Source organism: Scleropages formosus, chromosome 6 (assembly GCF_900964775.1).
Source record: "Scleropages formosus chromosome 6, fSclFor1.1, whole genome shotgun sequence".
Classification (NCBI taxonomy): Eukaryota; Metazoa; Chordata; class Actinopteri; order Osteoglossiformes; family Osteoglossidae; genus Scleropages; species Scleropages formosus.
In genome coordinates this window covers 35,143,095-35,163,665 of record NC_041811.1, presented here as the reverse complement: position 1 = coordinate 35,163,665, position 20,571 = coordinate 35,143,095, and the positions used below count along the sequence as shown (strand labels likewise).

Sequence of the window (20,571 nt, the reverse complement as noted above, 5' to 3'; positions counted from 1 at the left end):
GCTTTTTTCCTTTTTTTTTAATTGGATGGAAATAACAGAAAACCCCCCTTGCTGACCCATCTGCTGCCATTTCTGTTCTGGCCATTAAAAATGAATTTGTTATCTTTGTTTCGAACACCTCTTGTGTTTTCACAGCCATATGAGTCAATGTCAACAACACACCGATACGCTGGCAAAGTAGCACTTGTTTACTTTTGACCACATGCAGTTTCATTTTATTTAGAACTATAAAGCAAAATGCAACAAGCATGAAGCAATCCTTGCTTCACCCTATTTGCATGAAAAATGACTGTTAACTCCCCAAACTCTCGTAAATGTGGCCGTATCGGTGCTACAACAGCAGCCTCAGCTTATAACGCTATCAGCAGAATGTTATAGTATATTATTTATACGTGTGTGTTATTTCCCGTCCCGAAGGGCCCAGATTGCGTCAAGGCTCATGCGTGCACGCGGAATTTCCTTTAGAGAAGCATAAATAGCGAGGCGAGTAGCTGCACCACACAGCAGTGGCCAGAAGCCAGCAGAGAAACAGAGAAGCTCATCTGAACGACTGCAGTGTGACTTTCTGCCCGATTATCGCATAACTCTGTACGCAAACATGATGTGTGAAAGCGGCTTCGACTTGCGCCAAGCTCTCGACAGGTAAGACGGAGTGGGCTGTGCCGCCCGGAACATGTCGCCTGTGGCAACATTTCATAGAGTTCTCAGGGCCTCTATGAATATGTATTTCTACCGGCTAAATATGTAACATTTCCAAATGGGCTCCGTGACTAAATGTGCTGAAGAGGGTGTGCGCCGGGTGAAAATGACCATGGTTCCGGGTGTGAGAAAGGAAAAGGACGTTTCCGTCGTATATGGGCAGCTCTGGGCGACAGTATGATGGACAAGCAGTTGTGTCGCAATCATCATTCGAGTTGTAGTTCACATCGTGTTGTAAGTGACATCGGGGATGTGACATAGGCTGAATGATGGCACAGCGAGTAGCGCTGCTGTCTCACAGCACCTTGGTGGCGCAAGAGGACATGGGTCCAACCCCTGTGGAGTTTACATGTCCTCCCTGTGTCTGTGTGGGTTTCCTCCGGGTGCTCTGGTTTCCTCCCACACTCCAAAGACATGCTGTTCAGGTTCACCCATAGTGTGTGAATGACACTGAGAGAATGTGTTCCACTGATGTATGGATGAGTGAGCCATTGTAAGTAGTGTATCTAGCAGTGTAAGTCACCGCGGTGAATAAGGTGTGAGGGCTGATAACACTACGTAGAGCTCATTGGAAGTCACTTTGGAGAGAAGTGTCTGATAAATGAAGTGATTTACAATAAGTCCTCTTGTATGTTATAGCTGTGATGACTTGGACAGTTTGGAGTTTGAGATGGACTCGCAGAGCCCACTGAAGGTGAGAATCACCGTCGTCCTCCTGCATTCCACGCCGCCCCTTTTCCCCCAATTAGACTGCCCGATTATCGCAGAACTTATCACCCCAGTTTGACCAACTGTTTCCGCAAAAAATAGATTTTTCACTTCATCTTTTCACCCTGAAGCAGATATATTCCTCTTCCCTTAAATATTTTTTGCTTAAGTAGGATAAGTGCCGCCAGTTTCATTCAAGTCAAACTGAAAGATACCGAGACCGAGCTGCTGTTTATCTCACTCCACATTCCATCGAAATCAAAGTGCACTCACTGGTTTTCACACGTTTGCCATGATAGAAAACTTCTAAATGAGCTCCATAAGATGAGGGAAGTTCACAGCTGGTAGTGTAGTGGTTAGAGCTGCTACTTTTCGATGCCCAGGTCACAGGTTCGAATCCCATCTCTAGTTGTGGTACCCTTGAGCGAGGTACTCATCCTGAATTGCTTGTGTAAAGTAAATTGACAGTGGTGTAGATGGGTAAATAACTGTAGGTAGACTAGCAGTATAAGTGTCATCCAACGGAATAAACGTTTCTGATTAGTTGTCTACATGTTTTTCCCTCTCTTCTGTTTCTGTACAGTGTGCAGCTGTGATGAACAGGCCTCACTGTGACCTCTATGAGGGGGTCAAGCTGGAGGTGTCCTTGCAGGCTCACAACATGCGCCAGGTGGCCCATCTGATCATCGCCATGCAGAGGATGAAGAACACCCAGAGGCTCCAGGGCACGGAGTTCAGTGACCAGGAGCTGCTCAATATCATGATGGAGAACGTAATTGAAGGTAGGCCAAGGCTTGAGCTGAGTGGACCGCAGGCTTCGCTGGAATCATTCTACCGTGTGTCCCAAAGGTCTCGTCCAGGAAATTGCAGTTGCTCACATGGGTCTTTCCCACCTCCGGCAGAGAGCGTGGTGATGACAGTACAGGACCAGGTCGACAGCGGCGCTGTGGTGTACACCAGTACGAGCCAAGAGGTGAAGTGCAACGTGGCTGACCAGTACCAGAAGAGTCTGGTGCTCAACGAGGAGGCCCTGGAGCTCCAGGCCATGACACTTCAGGGCGGCAGCTTTCAGCGCAGAGGTGAGTCTCTTTTCCCTTCCCTTTCCTTTAATCCCATTTTGAAGTTGAATTCTGAATGCAACACAGACAGCAGCGCACACAGTACAGCGATATATTCAATATACGGTGTAAAACTGTTTGGGTAGAGTAACTACGACAAGGACGGTTGGCTTCCCGTTCTTGGATTCCCACATTTTTGGCCTTAAAATTCTTCTTAAGCATACGGTTGATATTGTCTGTTAATTTTCTAATTACTGGGATTGTGAGACGACCGAAATGTATTTATTTCTCCCTACTTTCATTACCGTTTTGCCCTGCGCTGGGGTCCCGTGTGTTTCGGAGACGTGTTGCGCGGCGCCGACGCTGACCTCTTCCTGTCTCCCACCCACAGTGCAGCTCAACCTCTCCATGTACGTGACGCCCAGCTACAGCAGTGGAAAAGGGCAACCTGTCACGTTAGGGATCGTCGATACGAACCTCTACCTGTCCTGCTCCAGTGAAAACGGCATGCCCATTCTCCAGCTGGAGGTAAAAGTCAACCTCATGCTACAGCTTCAGAGAAAGAGGCTTTACCCTTTACATTTATCTGACACTTTTCTCCAAAGCAACCTACAGTGTTAGTCTACCTGCAATTCTTTACAGCTGGGTCATTTTTACTGGAGCAATTTAGGGTGAATACCTTGCTCAAGGCTGCCAGAGCTGGAGGTGGGAGTCAAACTTGTGGCCTTTGGGTCTGAAGGCAGCGGCTTTAACCATTACCAGCTGCCTCCTTTAGACTAGCAAGCCCTTCTACTGCGAGCATCTTTAGGACCCGGGAAGGTCTGGAGTGCTTCCCAGACCCCCCCTCTGCGCTGATTATTTGCAAGCCAGTTCCTAGCAACATACCAAGTTCTCACGGATGGAAATGATCTTCTTTCGTAGGAGGTGGGTGATAAATTGAGGCTGAAGCACATCAGCGCGGAAGATGATTTAAGCCGCTTCCTGTTCCTGAAGAGGGGGACCGGACTCTCCATGACCACTTTTGAGTCGGCCAGATACCAGGGCTGGTTCATCAGCACCGCCCTTCAGGAGCGGGAGCCCGTGGAGATGTGCACCAAGCAAGAGGCGAACCGCATCACCTCCTTCAGGGTCAAATAGACGGGGCTCCGAAAAAGGCACATCTCAGTGTGTATGTACTAAGTACAGCCAGGATTTCATTAACCTCACAGTCATTTTGGCCTCCAGTGGCTGATGCTGAAGTTCAGAACATGTTGATCCTCTATGAGTTCAAACTGTCTGCCACTAGGTGGCGTGCTTTACTTCCTATTTATACTGTACCTGTTGCTCGAGTCTCTCCACTGAAGAGCTTGATCTGCTGTAAATATGCACTTCAATGATGGAGACAAGCAGTAGGTGTGATGAGTGTGAGTGTGGTTGTCACAGTGTCTCAAGAGATGATGCTGGCCTGAACGTTGGAGAAAAATCATTGAATTCATTGAATGCTTGCTCATTCCAGACATTTTTGCCAGAAGATAGCTTTGTAATTATTAATCATATTAATTAATTTATTAATTACTGAAGCACTTAGAAATTCCTTATTTATAACACTCTTGAGTACACTTGTTTTTTTTTCGTTTTTTATGTGTTATTTATCTAATAAATTAAGATTTTTGACTAATGTATTAACTAGCTGTGTTCCATACTGTTAATTATGGTTGTTGTGCCATGTTTAAATAAATCTGCCTGCACTCTACAGTGTGGCTCAAAGTGTGAATTTATGAATTTCGCAGTTACTGTTTCATCATGAGCTGGGGGATGCAGTGGCACGGTGGGTTGGACCAGGTCCTGCTCTCCAGTGGGTCTGGGGTTTGAGTCCCGCTTGGGGTGCCTTGCGATGGACTGGTGTCCCGTCCTGGGTGTGTCCCCTCCCCCTCCGGCCTTACCCCCTGTGTTACTGGGTAGGCTCCGGTTCCCTGCGACCCCGTATGGGACAAGCGGTTCTGAGAGTGTGAGTGTGAGTGTGAGTGTGTGTGTGAGTGTGTGTGTGAGTGTGTGTGTGTGTGTGTGTGTGTGTGTTTCATCATGATACTCCTTTTGATGTCTGTCCAGCTGGATCTCAGTCCGCTGTTGTATTCAAGCGTCAGACTCGGTTGCATCATTTAACGGCGGTACGAAAGGCTCTACAAGGATTGTGTGACTGAAATGAGATTCTGGACGATTCATGCATTTTTCCCAGAAAAGTGGGGCGAGTGGGCTGTGACTCAGTAACTGTGGAAATTAAATATGGAGGCTGTTAGTATGATTTAAGAGTTTGTTTGTATATGTTTCTTTTTACTGGTCTCCTCTGGTTGGGAACTTGGGTTTCCTGCTCTACACCTGCATCCAGCAGCTGCTATCAGTCCAGCTGGAGAAACTGAAATGAGCTCCCTAACTGCTAACCTCTAATCCCTAACCGTAACCCTAACTCTGTCCCTAACCCTAGTGTAGCGGTTCGAGCTACTGCCTTTGGACCCGAAGGTCACAGGTTTGAATACAGCCTTGAGCTACAGCATCCTAGATCATGGTACTAACCATTAATTGCACCAATAAAATTACCCAGCTGTATAAAGGAGTAAATTATTATGGGTGGCTTAACACTGTAAGTTACTTCTGGGCAGCACAGCAAGTAGTGCTGCTGTCTCACAGCGCCCGAGTGGTGCAAGAGGACTTGGGTTCGATCCCCGCTCAGTCTGCGTGGAGTTTGCATGTTCTCCCCGTGTCTGTGTGGGTTTCCTCCGGGTGCTCTGGTTTCCTCCCACAGTTCAAAGACATGCTGTTCGGGTTCAGCCGTAGTGTGTGAGTTTTACTGATGTCTGTTTTTACCTGTTTCTGTCTTGCAATAAGTTCCAACAGACCAACGCACCCTGTGGCTGGTAAGCGTACCACGGTTTACCCCTTGGCCTTGCTCTCTCCCGAGCTGCCTACGGGTCCGGGGTTGGGGGAGCAGCCACTTTCACTGGGGCGGGAGGCCGGTGCTGTTCCCTCAGTCTGTTGACTGCAGCCAGAACTGTTGTCAACTCACTGAAGTACAGCCACCTGGGCATCATATGCCAGCTTTATAAATGAGGGTATCAGCTCGGAAAAGGTTAATGAGGGTCAGGGTGAGGCAAAAAGAAAAAAAAGCAGGAGGAGTAGTAGCACGAATAAGCACCAACCACAAAAGTGGGTGATAAATCACAAAATGTGCTCCAGAGGAAATGCTTTTGTGGAACAGCGCTTTCAGCTGCACAAATAATCATACATGTTCACTGTTATCACCTAGCGACGCTTCTCAGAATTTATAATTGTAGGTCTCCGTCCGACTTCTCCTCCTGCTCCCTGTGGGTGGAGGAAGGACGCGGCGCTAAATACAGCCCTTCGGACCCTGTGCCATCGAGAAGGTTCTCGATCCCCCCTCGCGCACAACTGGGACGGAGCTCGTGGGCACCTGGCGCTGCGCTCATCATGGGCAGGAGAAAGTCCGGCAAACGGGTAAGAGCGCGCGCGAGCCTCTCGCTGCCTTCTGCGACATGATCGCACCTCACGTATGGATTTATGCATATTCATATATTCCGCTGTAGCCTGGCACCTGCTCCCGCACCCTCGGGCAAGGTAGCCAGCCAGCCCTCGTGGCGCATTGTTGTTATTATTATTATTATTATTATTATTATTATTGCTCCATCGCGGGTGTAGAAAAATACATCCGTCCGTCTCTCCGTCCCCTAAAACCGCTTGTGCTGATCAGGGTTGCGGTGGTCCGGAGCCTATTCCTCAAACACTGGGCGCAAGGCTGGGTGGGTTACACCCCGTATATTATGGGACGCTACTCCATCGCAGGGTACTAACAAGTATAATATTATATTTTCTATGAGACGTACGTTGCTTGGATAAAAAGCGTCGGATAAATTAAATGTACGTGTAAATGTGTTCTATTATTATTATTATTATTATTATTATTATTATTATTATTATTATATAGCGTTATTTCCCTGTGTGCCGGTGAGCTGCCTGCGCGTCCTTTTTCGTCCCATTCGAACCCGGATCGCCGCGCGCCACGATATTATTATAATACATACACAGTGATGTCTCTGAACAAAATCGTGAGCCAAATATTATAGGAAGATGATATTTGCTATAAAAGTGGTAAAATATTAAATGACAAAATATTACATGTATATGTAAAATATGGAAACAGGGCTGGTTTAATGTGAACTGGAATAAAAAGATTTAATGAAGAAATAGGAACGTAACCCAGGAACAAAAAACGCCGCGAATAACGGAAAACTCGGTATCATTTTCTCTTGTGTTTTTCAAAAAAAAAAAGAAAAAAAAACTAACACTGAACTCTTTGTTTCGAAATTGCATAAATCGATACTGATCTTTTTCACTATAGTACATCCCTTGGCTTCTTCTCGGTCCCTCTGGACCCTTCAGCGTAATTGTATGAAGTTAAAATGTTTAAAACTGAACTGTTTTTCAGTTGAGTCCCAACAATGAATAAGTGGATTGATTATTCTTGGTAAAGAAGGGTAGTAAAGTACAGTTATTGTGTCCCAACAGTCTCTTAGGTACATTCCTCTAAATTCCTACATTTGGTGTTCGGTCAGTGGGATTGGACCCCACGCTGCAGTCCACTCCGCTCCTCTTGTTCCTCCACGAGGATCTCTGCTCCATCCTGCCAACGGAAAATATTATGTGCGATATTAGGTATGCAGTCTGAGTTGATGAAGTCTGGTGCATCGATTTAGCCCAGCAGCCCCCAGTAAGAGCCTTGTCCCTGTCCAATGTCAAGACTTGCAGAGAAGGTTTCTGGGTCCGTGAACTTAATGTCAGAACTGATCAGACCTTTTTTCAATTGATGGGTCTGTGAAGTTTGCAGTGATACAACACAATAACCTTGAAATACCGGTTTTTCCATGGTCTTCTTCACCCAGTTCCACACACACACACACACACACACACGCTTGTCCCATACGGGGTCGCAGGGAACCGGAGCCTACCCGGTAACACAGGGCACAAGGCCAGAGGGGGAGGGGACACACCCAGGACGGGACACCAGTCCGCCGCAAGGCACCCCAAGTGGGACTTGAACCCCAGACCCACCGGAGAGCAGGACTGCAGCCCAACCCACTGCGCCACCACACCCCCTTACACCCAGTTCCAAATGAGTGGAATTTTAACGGCACCAGAATTACTCTGTTCCAGAATGTTCTAAAGCAGGCCGTATCAAAGACCCAAACAAAAAACAGAGAGATCAATACCATATGGTGATTAATATGATAAAATAATAATAACAGGTAAAAGGTAAATCTAAAGCATAATGAAACAGAATATAATAATCCAAGGAAATCATAATATGGGTAACAGTAATTATACAAAAATAGGGATGCATAACAAATGTTACACAGGACTTTGAAAGATTTTAATGGAATTATGACCGGGCTGATTTTCCCTTTTAATATTCGCTTCTGTCCAGAACTGTATCAGACTGGAAAACTGGCTCACTTCACCTGCCTCATTGGTTCAGAGACTGGGAGTAACAAAGGACTCAAGTCTGTCTTTCTCTCAACATATCGAATCCACAACCCGCTCCTGCGCAACATCCACAGGATCTGCCCTTGTGTCGCAACAGACTCAGCACAACTTTACATTTATTTATTTAGAAGACGGTTTAGTCCAAAGCGACTTCCAATGAACACTATGTAGTGTTATGAGCCCACACACCTTATTCACCGATTTATACCGCTAGATACACTACTTACACTGGGTCACTCATCCATACATCAGGGGAACACACACACACACTCTCTCTCTCACTCACACACGATGGGTGACCCTGAACAGCATGTCTTTGGAGTGTGGGAGGAAACCAGAGCACCCGGCGGGAACCCACACAGACACGGGAAGAACATGCAAACTCCACACAGACCGACTGGGGATCGAACCCACGTCCTAACGCACCACCCAGGTGAATGTGCTCAGTGGGTATGGTGTCCAAATTATTACACGCAGCTGTACAGTTTAGCTGTAATCAGTACTGTGAGCAGCCCTAGTTTCCCATTCGAAGCAGAGCACAAGGTTACCACCAGTAGGTAAATGTACTGTGTTTTAGTGTCGAACCCCTGTTGTTGTTTTGTCTTCACGCCACTTTTTCTGTCTTTGAGCAGCCCTTTTTTAGAAAGAGAAAGGCGGTGTTGAAGACAACCGATGGGAAAGTCGCTTCTATGAGACGTAGGAGGTGCATTGAAGTGCAGGAAGTCCAGGAGGCGAATGAAAGGGCAAAATCCGGTGAGTGGCCAAGAGATGTCCTGCATGTCCTGCAGTGGACGGTCCTCTGGCCCAGCTTTTTGTTACGTGTGACTTCGCCGCGATCTCAGCAACTTCTCCGTCTTTTTTTTTTCCTAAATTCCAGGCTGAAAACTATGTTCCAGGGAGAACTTGTGAATTAATAACTTATGAAATAGGATTTTTAAAAATACAGTCATAGATGTATCTTACATCCATAAAAATGATGCGCTAATAAAATGAGAAAACGAAACAGCTGTCAGAACCACACTGGGGAGCGGGGACCGGTGACTTGTGGTATTACTCTGTTTTTGCACACGATGACGGACACGACGATGGTAACATCAAGAACCCTGCCAGTAATGATTCTTTAGCCATTTAAGAGTGTTGAAAACATCTTCCAGTGAAGCGGATGCGAAGCTCAAGGATTCGACTCGTTTCAAACCAGGTGAACATACAGTATACTGATAGTTTGTAGCCGTGTGGAAAGCAACGAGCATTTCGTAGCGACACTGAACACACACAGCGGCACAGACACACACTTGTTCAGGGCACAACAATTTCACTTAGCAACTTTCACGAATTCGCAAATTAATACCAGTCCTTTGGTATGAGGGTATATTTACTACACAGATCACAGAATGCTGCCTTGTTCTCAAGTGACCGGAAGCAAGTCCACATGTGAATCGCACTGGAAATGTGCGGAGATTTCTATATTAGACTAACTTTATTTCTTTATTACACTAACTTTACTTCTATATTACTCTAACTTTACTTCTATATTATACTAACTTTTTTGTATATTACTCTAACTTTACTTCTGTATTGCAAAAACTTTACTTCTGTATTACTCTAACTTTACTTCTATACTGTGGGGGGCATGGTGGTGCAGTGGGTTGGACCAGGTCCTGCTCTCCAGTGGGTCTGGGGTTCGAGTCCCGCTTGGGGTGCCTTGCGACGGACTGGCGTCCCGTCCTGGGTGTGTCCCCTCCAGCCTTGTGCCCGGTGTGTTGCTGGGTTAAGCTCCGGTTCCCTGCGACCCTGTATGGGACAAGCGGTTCCGAAAATATGTGTGTGTGTACTTCTATATTACTCTAACTTTACTACTGTATTACTCTAAATTTATTTAATTTCTGTATTACTTTAACACTAATTCTATATTGGGGGGGCGTGGTGGCCCAGTGGGTTGGACCAGGTCCTGTTCTCCAGTGGGTCTGGGGTTTGAGTCCCGCTTGGGGTGCCTTGCGACGGACTGGCGTCCCGTCCTGGGTGTGTCCCCTTCCCCCTCCGGCCTTACGCCCTGTGTTGCTGGGTAGGCTCCGGTTCCCCGTGACCCCGTATGGGACAAGCGGTTCTGAAAATGTGTGTGTGTGTGTGTACTTCTATATTATACTAACTTTATTTGTATTTTACTCTGCTTCTGTATTAAACTAACATTATTTGTATATTACTCTAACTTCACTTCTGCTTTACTCTAACTTTGCTTCTATATTACTCTAACTTTATTTGTATATTACTCTAACTTTACTTCTATATTACACTATCTTTATTTGTGTATTACTCTAACTTTACTTCTATATTACAGTAACTTTATATTACAGTAATTCTACATTTATATTGCAGTAACTTAAAAATAAAGTTACTCTAACATACAGTACATTACAATAGCTTTATTAGTATTTGTTTATTAAAGTAACTTTATTTTGTATATTACAGAGACTTTATATTTGCATATATTACAGTAATTCTACATTTATATTACAGTAACTTAAAAAAAAGTTACTGTAACATACAAACAAAAAATGGTTTGTATATTAAAGTAACTTTTTGTATATTCCACTGACTTTATTTATATATTACAGTAGCAATATATTTATTTGCATATTACAGTATCTTTGCTTGTATATTACAGGAACTTCACATTTGCATATTACAATAGCTTTATTAGTATATGTTTATTAAAGTAACTTTATTTTGTATATTACAGGGACTTTATATTTGCATGTTACAGTAACTATTTGTATTTATTACCTTTGAGCAAGGTACTTACCCTAAATTGCTCCACTAAAATTACCTTACCACTGGAAGTCGCTTTGGAGAAAAGCATCAGCTAAATGAATAAATGTAAATGTAATATTAGTGTAACTGTATTTTTATTTGTGTATTACAGCAACTTGATATCTGTTTATTTAAGTAACTGTATTTGCATAATAAAAGTAAGTGCATATGAAACCAATGTTTGGCATGAATGACGCAAAGAGGAGATTTCACTGTTCTGATGTTTTTGCAGTTTTAGTGATTGTGGAGGCTCTGATCTGAAAGCACCCCCCTCCCCCCCCCCACCCACCAACCCACATACCCGAAGGCTGCCCTTTCCTGACCTCATGCCCTTTTCTCCTGTCTCTTTACAGTCACTGTGTTTTTGCGCACAGGGGAGGGGAAGTCGGTCCACATGGCGTTCTGTTTCCAGCGGAAAAAAAAAAAACAATTTTCTTGTTTTTAAAAATAATAAGCTCCAGGTAATAATGATTTTTCTTGTTGCCTTTAATGGTTCAGGGAAGCATGCTTTCAAACAGTGTTTACTCTTTCGTCATTGCTCATTAAACATCCACAACATTTTACGAGAACTGTATTTTATCTTCCAGATTTCTGAAACTCAAATACGCTGCAGTTCAAACTGCAGCGACGCTGTAATAAATCAGCCTCTGGAATTTCCTCAGAGTTTTTTCTTTTCAATTGTGCATTCAAGGATGTCTGTAAACTTGCCAGATTCCTCCCAGGGTCATATGATTTCTGTTTACTGGTGAATTTGAGGTGGTCTCCACTTCCATGAATTCTCTCGTGAACAGAGGGTCACTTACATGAGTTGGCCCACAGGAACTTCTCTTTGCACCCAGCTCTTCCAGTCATAACCATCTCCAGGGCCGCTTTTATGATGTGAACAAGTGTCAAACTTCAGTGTTGAAAAGAAGTCTAGCAGTCAGCCTGTTGTCAACGTATAAATTTGTGTTCTGTACATATACATTGCTGTGAAGAAGTAAGTACACCCCACCCAAAAAAACAGTGTGTTTAACAATCTTGTATGTATGGACATTTTATTTTTCATTTGAACAATACTAATAGATAAAGGTGATGCGTAGATTAGATTAATCCTCTTCGCTCCAGATGGAGCAAAAGGTGCGAACAAATGTCCACCAGCCATTCGCGATCCTAAACTAACAAGCTGATTTCGTTCCAGTCTTGCCCATCTTCTTTAACTCTCTTCTTTGACTGTCCTTCTCCAGGTGCCCAGGGTTCTACCTTACTGTCGCTTGCTAGGTGGTGCCCATCTGAGTGCTACGTAGGGGTGTCTGGTCACATTCTCGTGCAGTACGTGGCCCAGCCATCTCCAACGCACGTCTCTGTTTCCTTTTGTGTGTAATGATGTTAACGCTCCTCCGTTCACTTATTTCTCTGTTACTTGCATGTCGTTACCAGCGGACTCTGAGGATTCCTTGGCGGCATCGACCTTCAGAACCTCTGAGCCGGCTGTCAACCTTCTTGTTTCTCCTCCGAGTCTCCGCAGCATGCAGCACAACCGATTGCACGTTCAATCTGTAGATCTCAAACTTGGTCCTGTCATGCAACACAGATGATTTCCAGATGTTAAGTCTGCTGAAAGCTTGCGCTGCCAGCGCAACCTGCGTAGAAATTTCTCTCTCAATATTGCAATCAGTTGAGATGTAGCTGCCAAGATACTTGAAGTCCTTTACTGCATCCAGTTCTATCCCTTTGATAATCGCTTTATTTCTAGTGGTGGTCTTCACTCTCATCAATTTGGACTTGTTGGGATAGATTCTGAGACCAACACTTATGGCTACCCAGTCGACTCGGTCAATCTTCTTTTGGATGTCCTCATGGGTATGTGAGAGAAGCGCCAAGTCATAGGCAAAATTGCAGTCTTCCAGATGAGCAGTCCGACCCCAAGCTTTCATGACCACAAGGAAGACTATAGGTGAGATCACGCAACCTTGTCTGACCCGTCTTTACACGGAACCATTCGCTCAACCGTCCTTCGTGGCACACGTAGCTCTGGTTTTCAGCGTACAGGTTCTTTATGATGTTAATGGATTTCTCTGAAAATCCATATGTTTGTAGAATCTTCCAGAGTGAAAGGTGATGAATGATGTTGAACGCTTCCTCAAAATCAACGTAAGTGATACAGAGAGAGGAGTTCCATTCCAAAGACTGTTTGACTATGTTGCGCAGAACAGAGATATGGTCCGTGCACAACCTTCCACTTCTGAAGCCGGCCTGTCCTTCCCTAAGGATCGTGTAAAAGTTTTTTCTCAATCTCTGCAGTAGAACATTACAGAAGATATACCCTGGTGCAGATAGTAGATTGATATCTCTCCAGTTCCTGCACACTGACAAATCGCTTTTCTTAGGAAGTTTAATAATAATCCCCTTCTTCTGTGCCTCTGGCACCTTGTCTTTTTCCCATGCTTTGTTGAATAACTGCGTAAGACTGACTTTTGGGTCTGCTTTCAGCATATCAGCAGTAACTTTGTCTTCTCCTGGCACCCTGTTTTTCTTTGTATGTTTTATGGCCTCTGCTATCCCTTGCTCACTGATACGCCCTTGCTCCATTTCGACCTGGAAGCCCACGTGATCAATGTCCGTCTCTTCCTGTGGGTCCTCGGAAATGTTCAGCCCATCTGTTAATCCGTTTGTCTTCTTCTGTTGTCAGCATCCTTCCAGTCTTGTCCTTCACCACTGCTGACTTGCTAGTGAAGCCTCCTGCAGAGTCTTGGTGATCTTGTACATTGTTCTGCTGTCGCTCCTGCTTGCTGCTGACTGTGTCTCTGTGGCCATTTTGTCCATGTGGCCACTCTCTCCTGTCTCTTCTCACACTTTTCTTCATGGCGGCATTCAGTTCTTTGTACACCTCTTGAGCTCTTGTCCTTTCTTCTTGACTGCCTTCAAGTGTGAGTTGTTTGATGGTTTTCATTTTTTCAAGAAGTTGCAATGTTGCATCTGAGATCCACTGTCTTCTCTGCTTTTTCTTGTACCCCAGGATAGACGTGCTGGTCTCCATGTACACCTTCTGGATTTTCTCGCACTGGGTGTTAATGTTACCTTCTAACAAATCTTCTAGTAAGCTGAATCTGTTGGATAGTTCTAGTGTGAATTGGGTCTTCACTACTGGGTCTTTTAGTTGACAGGAATCAAAGAGCTGGCTTTCAGTCCTCTTATTTGTTTTCTTCAACTTGAGTTGCAGTTTGCAAAGTAGAAATTGATGATCGCTATTTACTGTATATCTGCTCGTCTAATCGCTCCGACATCCTTCATGGATCTTCTCCGCTTCTGGTTGCTGATAATATGATCGATTTGGTTGCTGGTTCTGTTGTCTGGGAAAGTCCAAGTGAGCTTGTGGATCATCTTATGTTGGAATACGGTCCCTCCCATCAACAATCCATTTTCTAGGCACAGGTCTACAAAGCGCTGTCCATTGTCATTTCTCTCACCAACTCCTTCTTGGCCCATGCATGATTCGTAGCCGTTGTTATCTGGCCCCACTTTCGCATTCAGCTCGCCCATCACAATCAGGATGTTGTCCCGCGGCATCTTGCCTATTTGTTCCTGCAGGGTGTGGTAGAAAGGTTTTTCTCATCTTCTGTACCTTGCTCAGTGGGTGCATAGCACTGAATGATTGTGGTATTAGCATATGTCGACGAGAATCTTGCTCTGATTATGCGAGAGTTAACTGGTTCTCATCCCAAGAGACTCTTCTTGGCCTGTTTATCAATGATGATATCAGCCCCCTGTAGGTGTTGTCCATCTGATCGTCCAGAAAAACAGACTGTCCTTCCTGAACCAAGTGTTATCAATCCTGAGTCAGTCCACCTCATTTTGCTGATGCCCAAAATGTTGATCTTGTACCTTGACATCTCTTTCACCACCTGTGCTGTTCATCCGGTCGCATACATGGTCCTTACATTCCATGTTGCCACTCTCACTTCTTGTCTGGGTTTCATCCAGGACTGCATCGGAACAGAAACGTCCTTTCGGATTTCATCTCTGCTAGTTGTGTTGGACATTGCTGCATCAGTCCTCAAGTGATAATCCTTTCGATGAATTTGTGAAAATATCATTAGCGTTTCCGTAGCAAGAGAATTTTGCATAATGGCTTGCTAGCCTGACACACAACTCTCCTCCTCTCACATCCTGGACTTGGGACCAGGCAACAGCAGAGATATGAAGGTAATGTACTTTAAGAAATAACAAAGAAGATTAGTCTTAGCTTATACTTTATTCTTTGCAATCATTTATTCAGCTAAAAACTCAAATATGCATGTGAACATCTATCAGTCTCAATTTGGAGAAGGTCTTGCCCACTCCCTCTCACAGAACTCCTTCAGCTGTGTGACAATCAAGGCCATTTTGCACGTTCTACCTGCTTCAGGTCCCCCACCATCATTTCTACAGTGTTATGGTCTGGGCTTTGACTTGATAATTCCATAACCCTCCATTTCTTCCTTCGGAGTCATTCTTTTTCATATAAAGATGGTGCCGGTGCATGGCAATGTGTTGATTGCTGATCCTCGCAGGCTTGTTAGTTTTGTGTATATTGTTTTGTTTGTGTTGCTATCCTTCCAGCCAAGTTACTCTCTTATCACTTATGATCGCCAAACACTTCTTGGAGAAGCACTCAAACAAGAATTTCATGGTACTTGTACTTATGACAATAAACCTTGAACTTGAACTTTTGTGGATTTCCTTGAGTGTCCTTCATCTTTGTCTTGTTGCAAGGTCTACTTGGTCTGCTTATAGTTCAGCTTGAGGTTTTTCACAGATGGCCTTACATTGCCCTCAGGCACTCAAGTACAATGTGGAATTGCTGGTTCACTGGCCAGGTTCTGAGGCACAATTATGCTTTACAGTTGGTATGAGGTTCTGTTGTTCAACAGCAGTTTTTGGTTTTCACCAACATGACATCTGGCATTATGGCCAAACAGCTCTACGTGTGTCTCATCCATCCAGAGCGCATTGTTCTTGTAGTCCTGACCTTTACCTAAGTCCTGTCTGGTAAAGTGCAGTCAGCATCTGTATCCTTTTTGAGAGCAGAGGCTTCTTCCTTCTAGACCTTGCGTGTTGTCCAAAGCTGTGTAGTCCCTTTCGATTGGTTGACTCATACACTTTGACTTGATGTTATCCTGGTGCTGTGAGACAGCAGCGCTACTTGCTGTGCCGCCATGTTGCCCCGCAAGCAAGTAGCGCTGCAGTCTCACAGCGCCTGGGTGGTGCGAGAGAACGTGTGTTGAGTTTGCATGTTCTCCCCCGTGTCTGCATGGGTTTCCTCCCACAGTCCAAACGCATGCTGTTCAGGTTCACCCCATAGTGTGTGAGTGACAGAGAGTGTGTTCCACTGATGTCTGGATGAGTGACCCATTGTAAGTAGTGTATTTAGCAGTGTAAGTCACCTTGGTGAATAAGGTGTGTGGGCTGGTGACACTACATAGTATCCATTGGAAGGTGCTTTGGAGAAAAGCGTCTGCTCAGTGAATAATGTAAATGGTAATCTTGGAGAGTTCCTGCACCATCTCTTTCTCAGCTCTTGGGCTGGTTTTGGTGAGATGACCAGGCCTTGGTAGATTGCCAGTGGTTAGAAATTTTCTCTATTTGTAGATGATCTCCTGAAAAGGGCAGCGGTTGATTGCAAATTGCTTGGAAATGACTTTCGAACCCTTCCCAGATTCATGGGCATCAACAATGTTTCTTCTGAGGGCACTCGGGGATCTTGTTCTATCCCAGCACCATGAAGCCACACACCTCAGCCACGAGCACCAAACCAGTGTGTGTAAGGCAGTGCCCCCAGTTTACTCTTTAATGGTGTTATCATTTACACCTGGTTTTTGTGCACCTGATTCTAATTTTAGGTATGTTATCACTTGATCACTTGACCGACCAGACTATCGGGCGTCGAATCGACTCCGCTGGTCACAGCACGCTTTCCATTCCTCTCTGGATCGCGCCTTCCTCATCCACGTAGCTCCAAACGTTTTTCTTATGTCGTCAATCCATCGTTTTGGAGGCCTTCCGCGTGGCCTTTTCCGCTCACGCAGATACCACTCGACAATTGCGCGAGTCCACCGATTGTCGGTGAACCGAGCAACGTGTCCGGCCCATCTCAACTTTTGCTTCTTGTACTCGTTGATGACGTCCCTCACGCCGGATTTCTCTCTGATCGTCTCACTCCGGATATGTTCTCTTAGTGATATTCCCAGCATAGATCTCTCCATCGCCCTTTGAGCAGTTACCAACCTTTGCTCTTCTCTCTTCGTGGTGGCCCAAGTTTCACTGCCGTATAACATTGCAGGTAAAACTGTGCCATTGAAGAGGTTCGCGCGGGTGGTCTTATCCAACTTTCCTTTGAGCACATCCTTGATGGAGTTGAACGCTTTCCATCCGGCCCTTATTCTCCGCGAGATTTCCTTCTCCATGTCTCGACGCATATTTACTTCTTGTCCAAGGTAGACGTATTCCTCCACCTCCTCTATTTCATCGCCTTGAACCACTATTCGGCCCCTTGTTGCGTAATCTGACCGCATGAACTTGGTCTTCATGCGGTTCATTTTGAGGCCTACTCTCGAGCTTCTGATGTCTAGCTCGGTTAGCATGGTCTGAAGTAGATCTGTGGTTTCGGCGACGAGGACGATATCGTCAGCGAAACGGAGGTGGGTCAGTAGCTCGCCGTTGATGTTTACGCCGCCCTTCCAGTCGATGTCTCTGAAGATCTGCTCGAGACATGTGGTGAAGAGCTTCGGAGAGATGGTGTCTCCTTGTTTGACGCCCTTCTCAACTGGTATTCTAATCGGCGACGACAGCAGAGCGATGTCGGTGGTACATCCGGAATTCGCCTCCAGTAGGAGTTCGATGTATTGCGCCTCGACTCCTTGCATCTCCAACGACTTTAGCACTGCGTTGATCTCGACGCTGTCGAAGGCCTTCTCGTAGTCCACGAACGCGACGCATAGTGGCAGCCTGTACTCTTTCGCTCGCTCCAGCAATTGGGTCAGAGTGAAGATGTGATGCATCGTGCTGTAGGTTCTTCGGAAGCCTGCTTGTTCCCTTGGTTGTTGTCCATCCAAGTGTTCTGATAATCGTGTTAGGATTATCTTCGTGAACAGCTTGTAGATGTGGGACAAGAGGCATATGGGACGATAGTTCTTCAGATCTTCTCTATCTCCCTTCTTATACAGCAGGATGGTTCTCGACTCTTTCCACTGCGATGGTATCTTGCACGTGTTCAGATAGTGACTGAACCGTTCGGCGAGGATTTTCCAGAGCTGTTCACCGCCCAACTTCAGCATTTCAGATGTTATGCCATCTTTCCCCGGTGCTTTTTCCCTCTTCATCAAATTGACAGCCCTTTCAACCTCACTTACGAGAATGGGGGGCACATTCTCCTTCCTTTGAAGTGACGGTGGTGGTTCAATCTTCACAGCAGATTTAAAAAGCTTAGTGTAAAAGTCTTTACAGATCTTTACCACCTCGCCTCTTTCATCGGCTGTAGCACCATCCGAGTTCTTCAGCTTCGTCACTTCCGATTTATAGAGTGCCATCCCCCTTTCACATTTCTTGAGGCTCTTCCTTTCCTCGGCGGCCTTCAGGAGCTTTTCCATCCGGTATTTTTCGAAGTCTCTCTTCAGCTGCAGTCGTATCACCCTGCTGAGAATGGAATATTCAAGGTGATCTTCCGCAGTCCTCTTCATGTTCTTTCTCTTCTCGAGAAGTTTTTTGGTTTCTTCCGAGATTCTTCCATTCTGCTCCCTTGGGCCCGCCTCCTTTGCCTCCCTCAAGCATTCCTTCAGTTTCTCGATCAGTGAGTCATAATCATCGTCAATTCCGTCAATTCGGCACCAGGATTTCCTCTCCATCGCTTCCTGCAGTCGCTTTCCATCGTAGACCTTCACACGTTCTTCCCTCGACGTCAGCTGCAGTGTCTTCTTCTCCTTTGTCCTGTCGATGACGATCTTGGCCCTGAGCAGGCGGTGATCGCTGCCGGTGTTGAATGGCGTTACGACAGAGACGTCTTGCAGAATGCGCCGCTTGTCGACCAGGATGTAGTCGATCTCATTGCGATGTGCAGCGTTAGGGGCTATCCAGGTCCATCTTTTCTCGCTGTTCTTCTTGAACAGGCTGTTCCCGATGTAGATTTTTCTCGCCTCTACCATAGTGACCAAACGTTCCCCTCTTTCATTTCTTTCTCCAGTTCCAAACTTTCCAACATACCTTTCACCTTGCCTCCCTTTTCCGACCTTTGCATTGAAGTCTCCTATCACGACGGTGTAAGTGGATTTCCGAGCTAGCACCATGTCTAGCTGGCGATAGAACTCTTCCACTTCATCGTCGTCGCTGGCACTGGTGGGAGCGTAGGTCTGGATGATCTTAAAGGTATGTTATGCACTAAGAAATGTATGCACTAATAAGCCTAGAACTTGGAGCACCTGGTAGCATAGTAGTTAGAGCTTTTGCCTTTGTACCCAAAGGTTGCAGCTTCAAGCCTCTTCTCCAGCTCTACCATCCTTGAGCAAGATACTTACCCTAGATTGCTCCAGTAAAATTATCCACCTATGTAAATGGGTAAATAACTAAATGCTTTAACACTGTAAATTGCTTTGGAGAAAAGTGTCAGCTAAATGAATAAATGTAGAGAGAAACTAACTTCTCCCGTACAAATAAATTAACTTCTGTTGAGTGCAACAGAATGGAAAATGTGTATTTTTCAATGTCATTTTTGAAGGCTAGATCTTTTATCTATCAGTATTATTGACATGGCTATCAAACATCCTTTTGCCAAAATATGGGGTGTACTTACTTTTCCCACTTTATAAACAAATCTTAGTTTGTTTATAAATTTAAATTGTGTTTTCTCTGCTTTAGGCTTTGTATGTACCTATATGTAAAATATTCTTTGTCGTAGGCCAGGAAACCAATCGCCAGCCCTGCTGGTCTGAGTAGATGGTGATCACTCACATGTCCCTGTGGACTAATTGTACCCTCTTTCGTACCCCACTCTCTGTCAACAGGTACTGGAGTGTGAACTCCCCACTTCCAATGAGTTCTTTTTCAAGTGGGGAGAAGAGAGTGGAAAGGCAAAGAGCCTGGTGTCCGTGGTCACTCCACAGGTGTACCTCAGCACCGCGGGCTCTGTGGTCACTGTGGGAACAGCGTTCGCTTCTGCTCCCCCGCTACTCTTTGACCTCACGTGGTTGGATTAAGGGAGGTTTCTTTCTGAATAAATGTGCTTCTGCTAGAACACTTAACTTTATCTTATCGCAGCAATGAATTTCGCCTCATGCCTGTTGCTTATTTCTGCTGGCTTGGGGTTGAACCCGAGGCCACGTCAACATGTTGTTCTTATCTTGCTACATTTGTTTCAGATTACAAACCGTTTCAATGTTTTACCAGAAATTACTTGTTTTTTGCAGTTGGCGTGAGTGTTTGCTAGATATGAGTGCTGATAGCACAGTGGTTAGAGTTACTCCCTATAGACCCAAAGGTTGTAGGCTCAAGTATCACCTCTGACTGTAGTACCCTTAAGCAAGGTCCTTACCCTAAATTGCTCCACTAAAATGTAAATAACCCTTGAAAGATTAACATTGTAAGTCACTTGGAAAAAAAGTGTCAGATAAGAGATACATGTGGTAATAACACAGTCCTTTGTTATTCATAGTGGGCAGCTGGACGTATCATGTTATTGTACCTTTTGTGGGCAACTAAGTAAATGGTAATGTGAAAAGAAGGGTTGATGAGCTGCTCGAGACTCGTGTTCTCTGCG

The 20,571-nt window shown here is 45.2% G+C and overlaps 1 protein-coding gene and 1 long non-coding RNA gene across 2 annotated transcripts; both read left to right on the top strand.

The window, feature by feature from the left end:
* Positions 1 to 514: 514 nt before the first annotated feature.
* Positions 515 to 4,021, top strand: il1b (interleukin 1, beta). The gene is made up of 6 exons (XM_018748763.2): positions 515 to 642; positions 1,339 to 1,393; positions 1,991 to 2,189; positions 2,310 to 2,486; positions 2,857 to 2,993; positions 3,387 to 4,021. Exons 1-6 carry the CDS (start codon positions 599 to 601, stop codon positions 3,600 to 3,602), a joined length of 828 nt encoding a protein of 275 aa, XP_018604279.1. The 5' UTR covers positions 515 to 598; the 3' UTR covers positions 3,603 to 4,021.
* A 1,585-nt stretch (positions 4,022 to 5,606) lies between these two features.
* LOC114910770 (uncharacterized) lies at positions 5,607 to 20,310 on the top strand. The gene is made up of 4 exons (XR_003797778.1): positions 5,607 to 5,954; positions 8,630 to 8,750; positions 11,159 to 11,266; positions 19,820 to 20,310. It is a non-coding gene; the product is annotated as an uncharacterized LOC114910770 (long non-coding RNA).
* The last annotated feature ends 261 nt before the right edge of the window (positions 20,311 to 20,571 follow it).

Bases quoted from the DNA above. Each gene is read 5' to 3' on its own strand.
- il1b (XM_018748763.2), top strand. From the start codon at position 599: ATGATGTGTGAAAGCGGCTTCGACTTGCGCCAAGCTCTCGACAG. The intron at 643-1,338 runs GTAAGACGGAGT...TGTATGTTATAG, and splicing joins TTGCGCCAAGCTCTCGACAG to CTGTGATGACTTGGACAGTT. The intron at 2,487-2,856 runs GTGAGTCTCTTT...TCCCACCCACAG, and splicing joins CGGCAGCTTTCAGCGCAGAG to TGCAGCTCAACCTCTCCATG.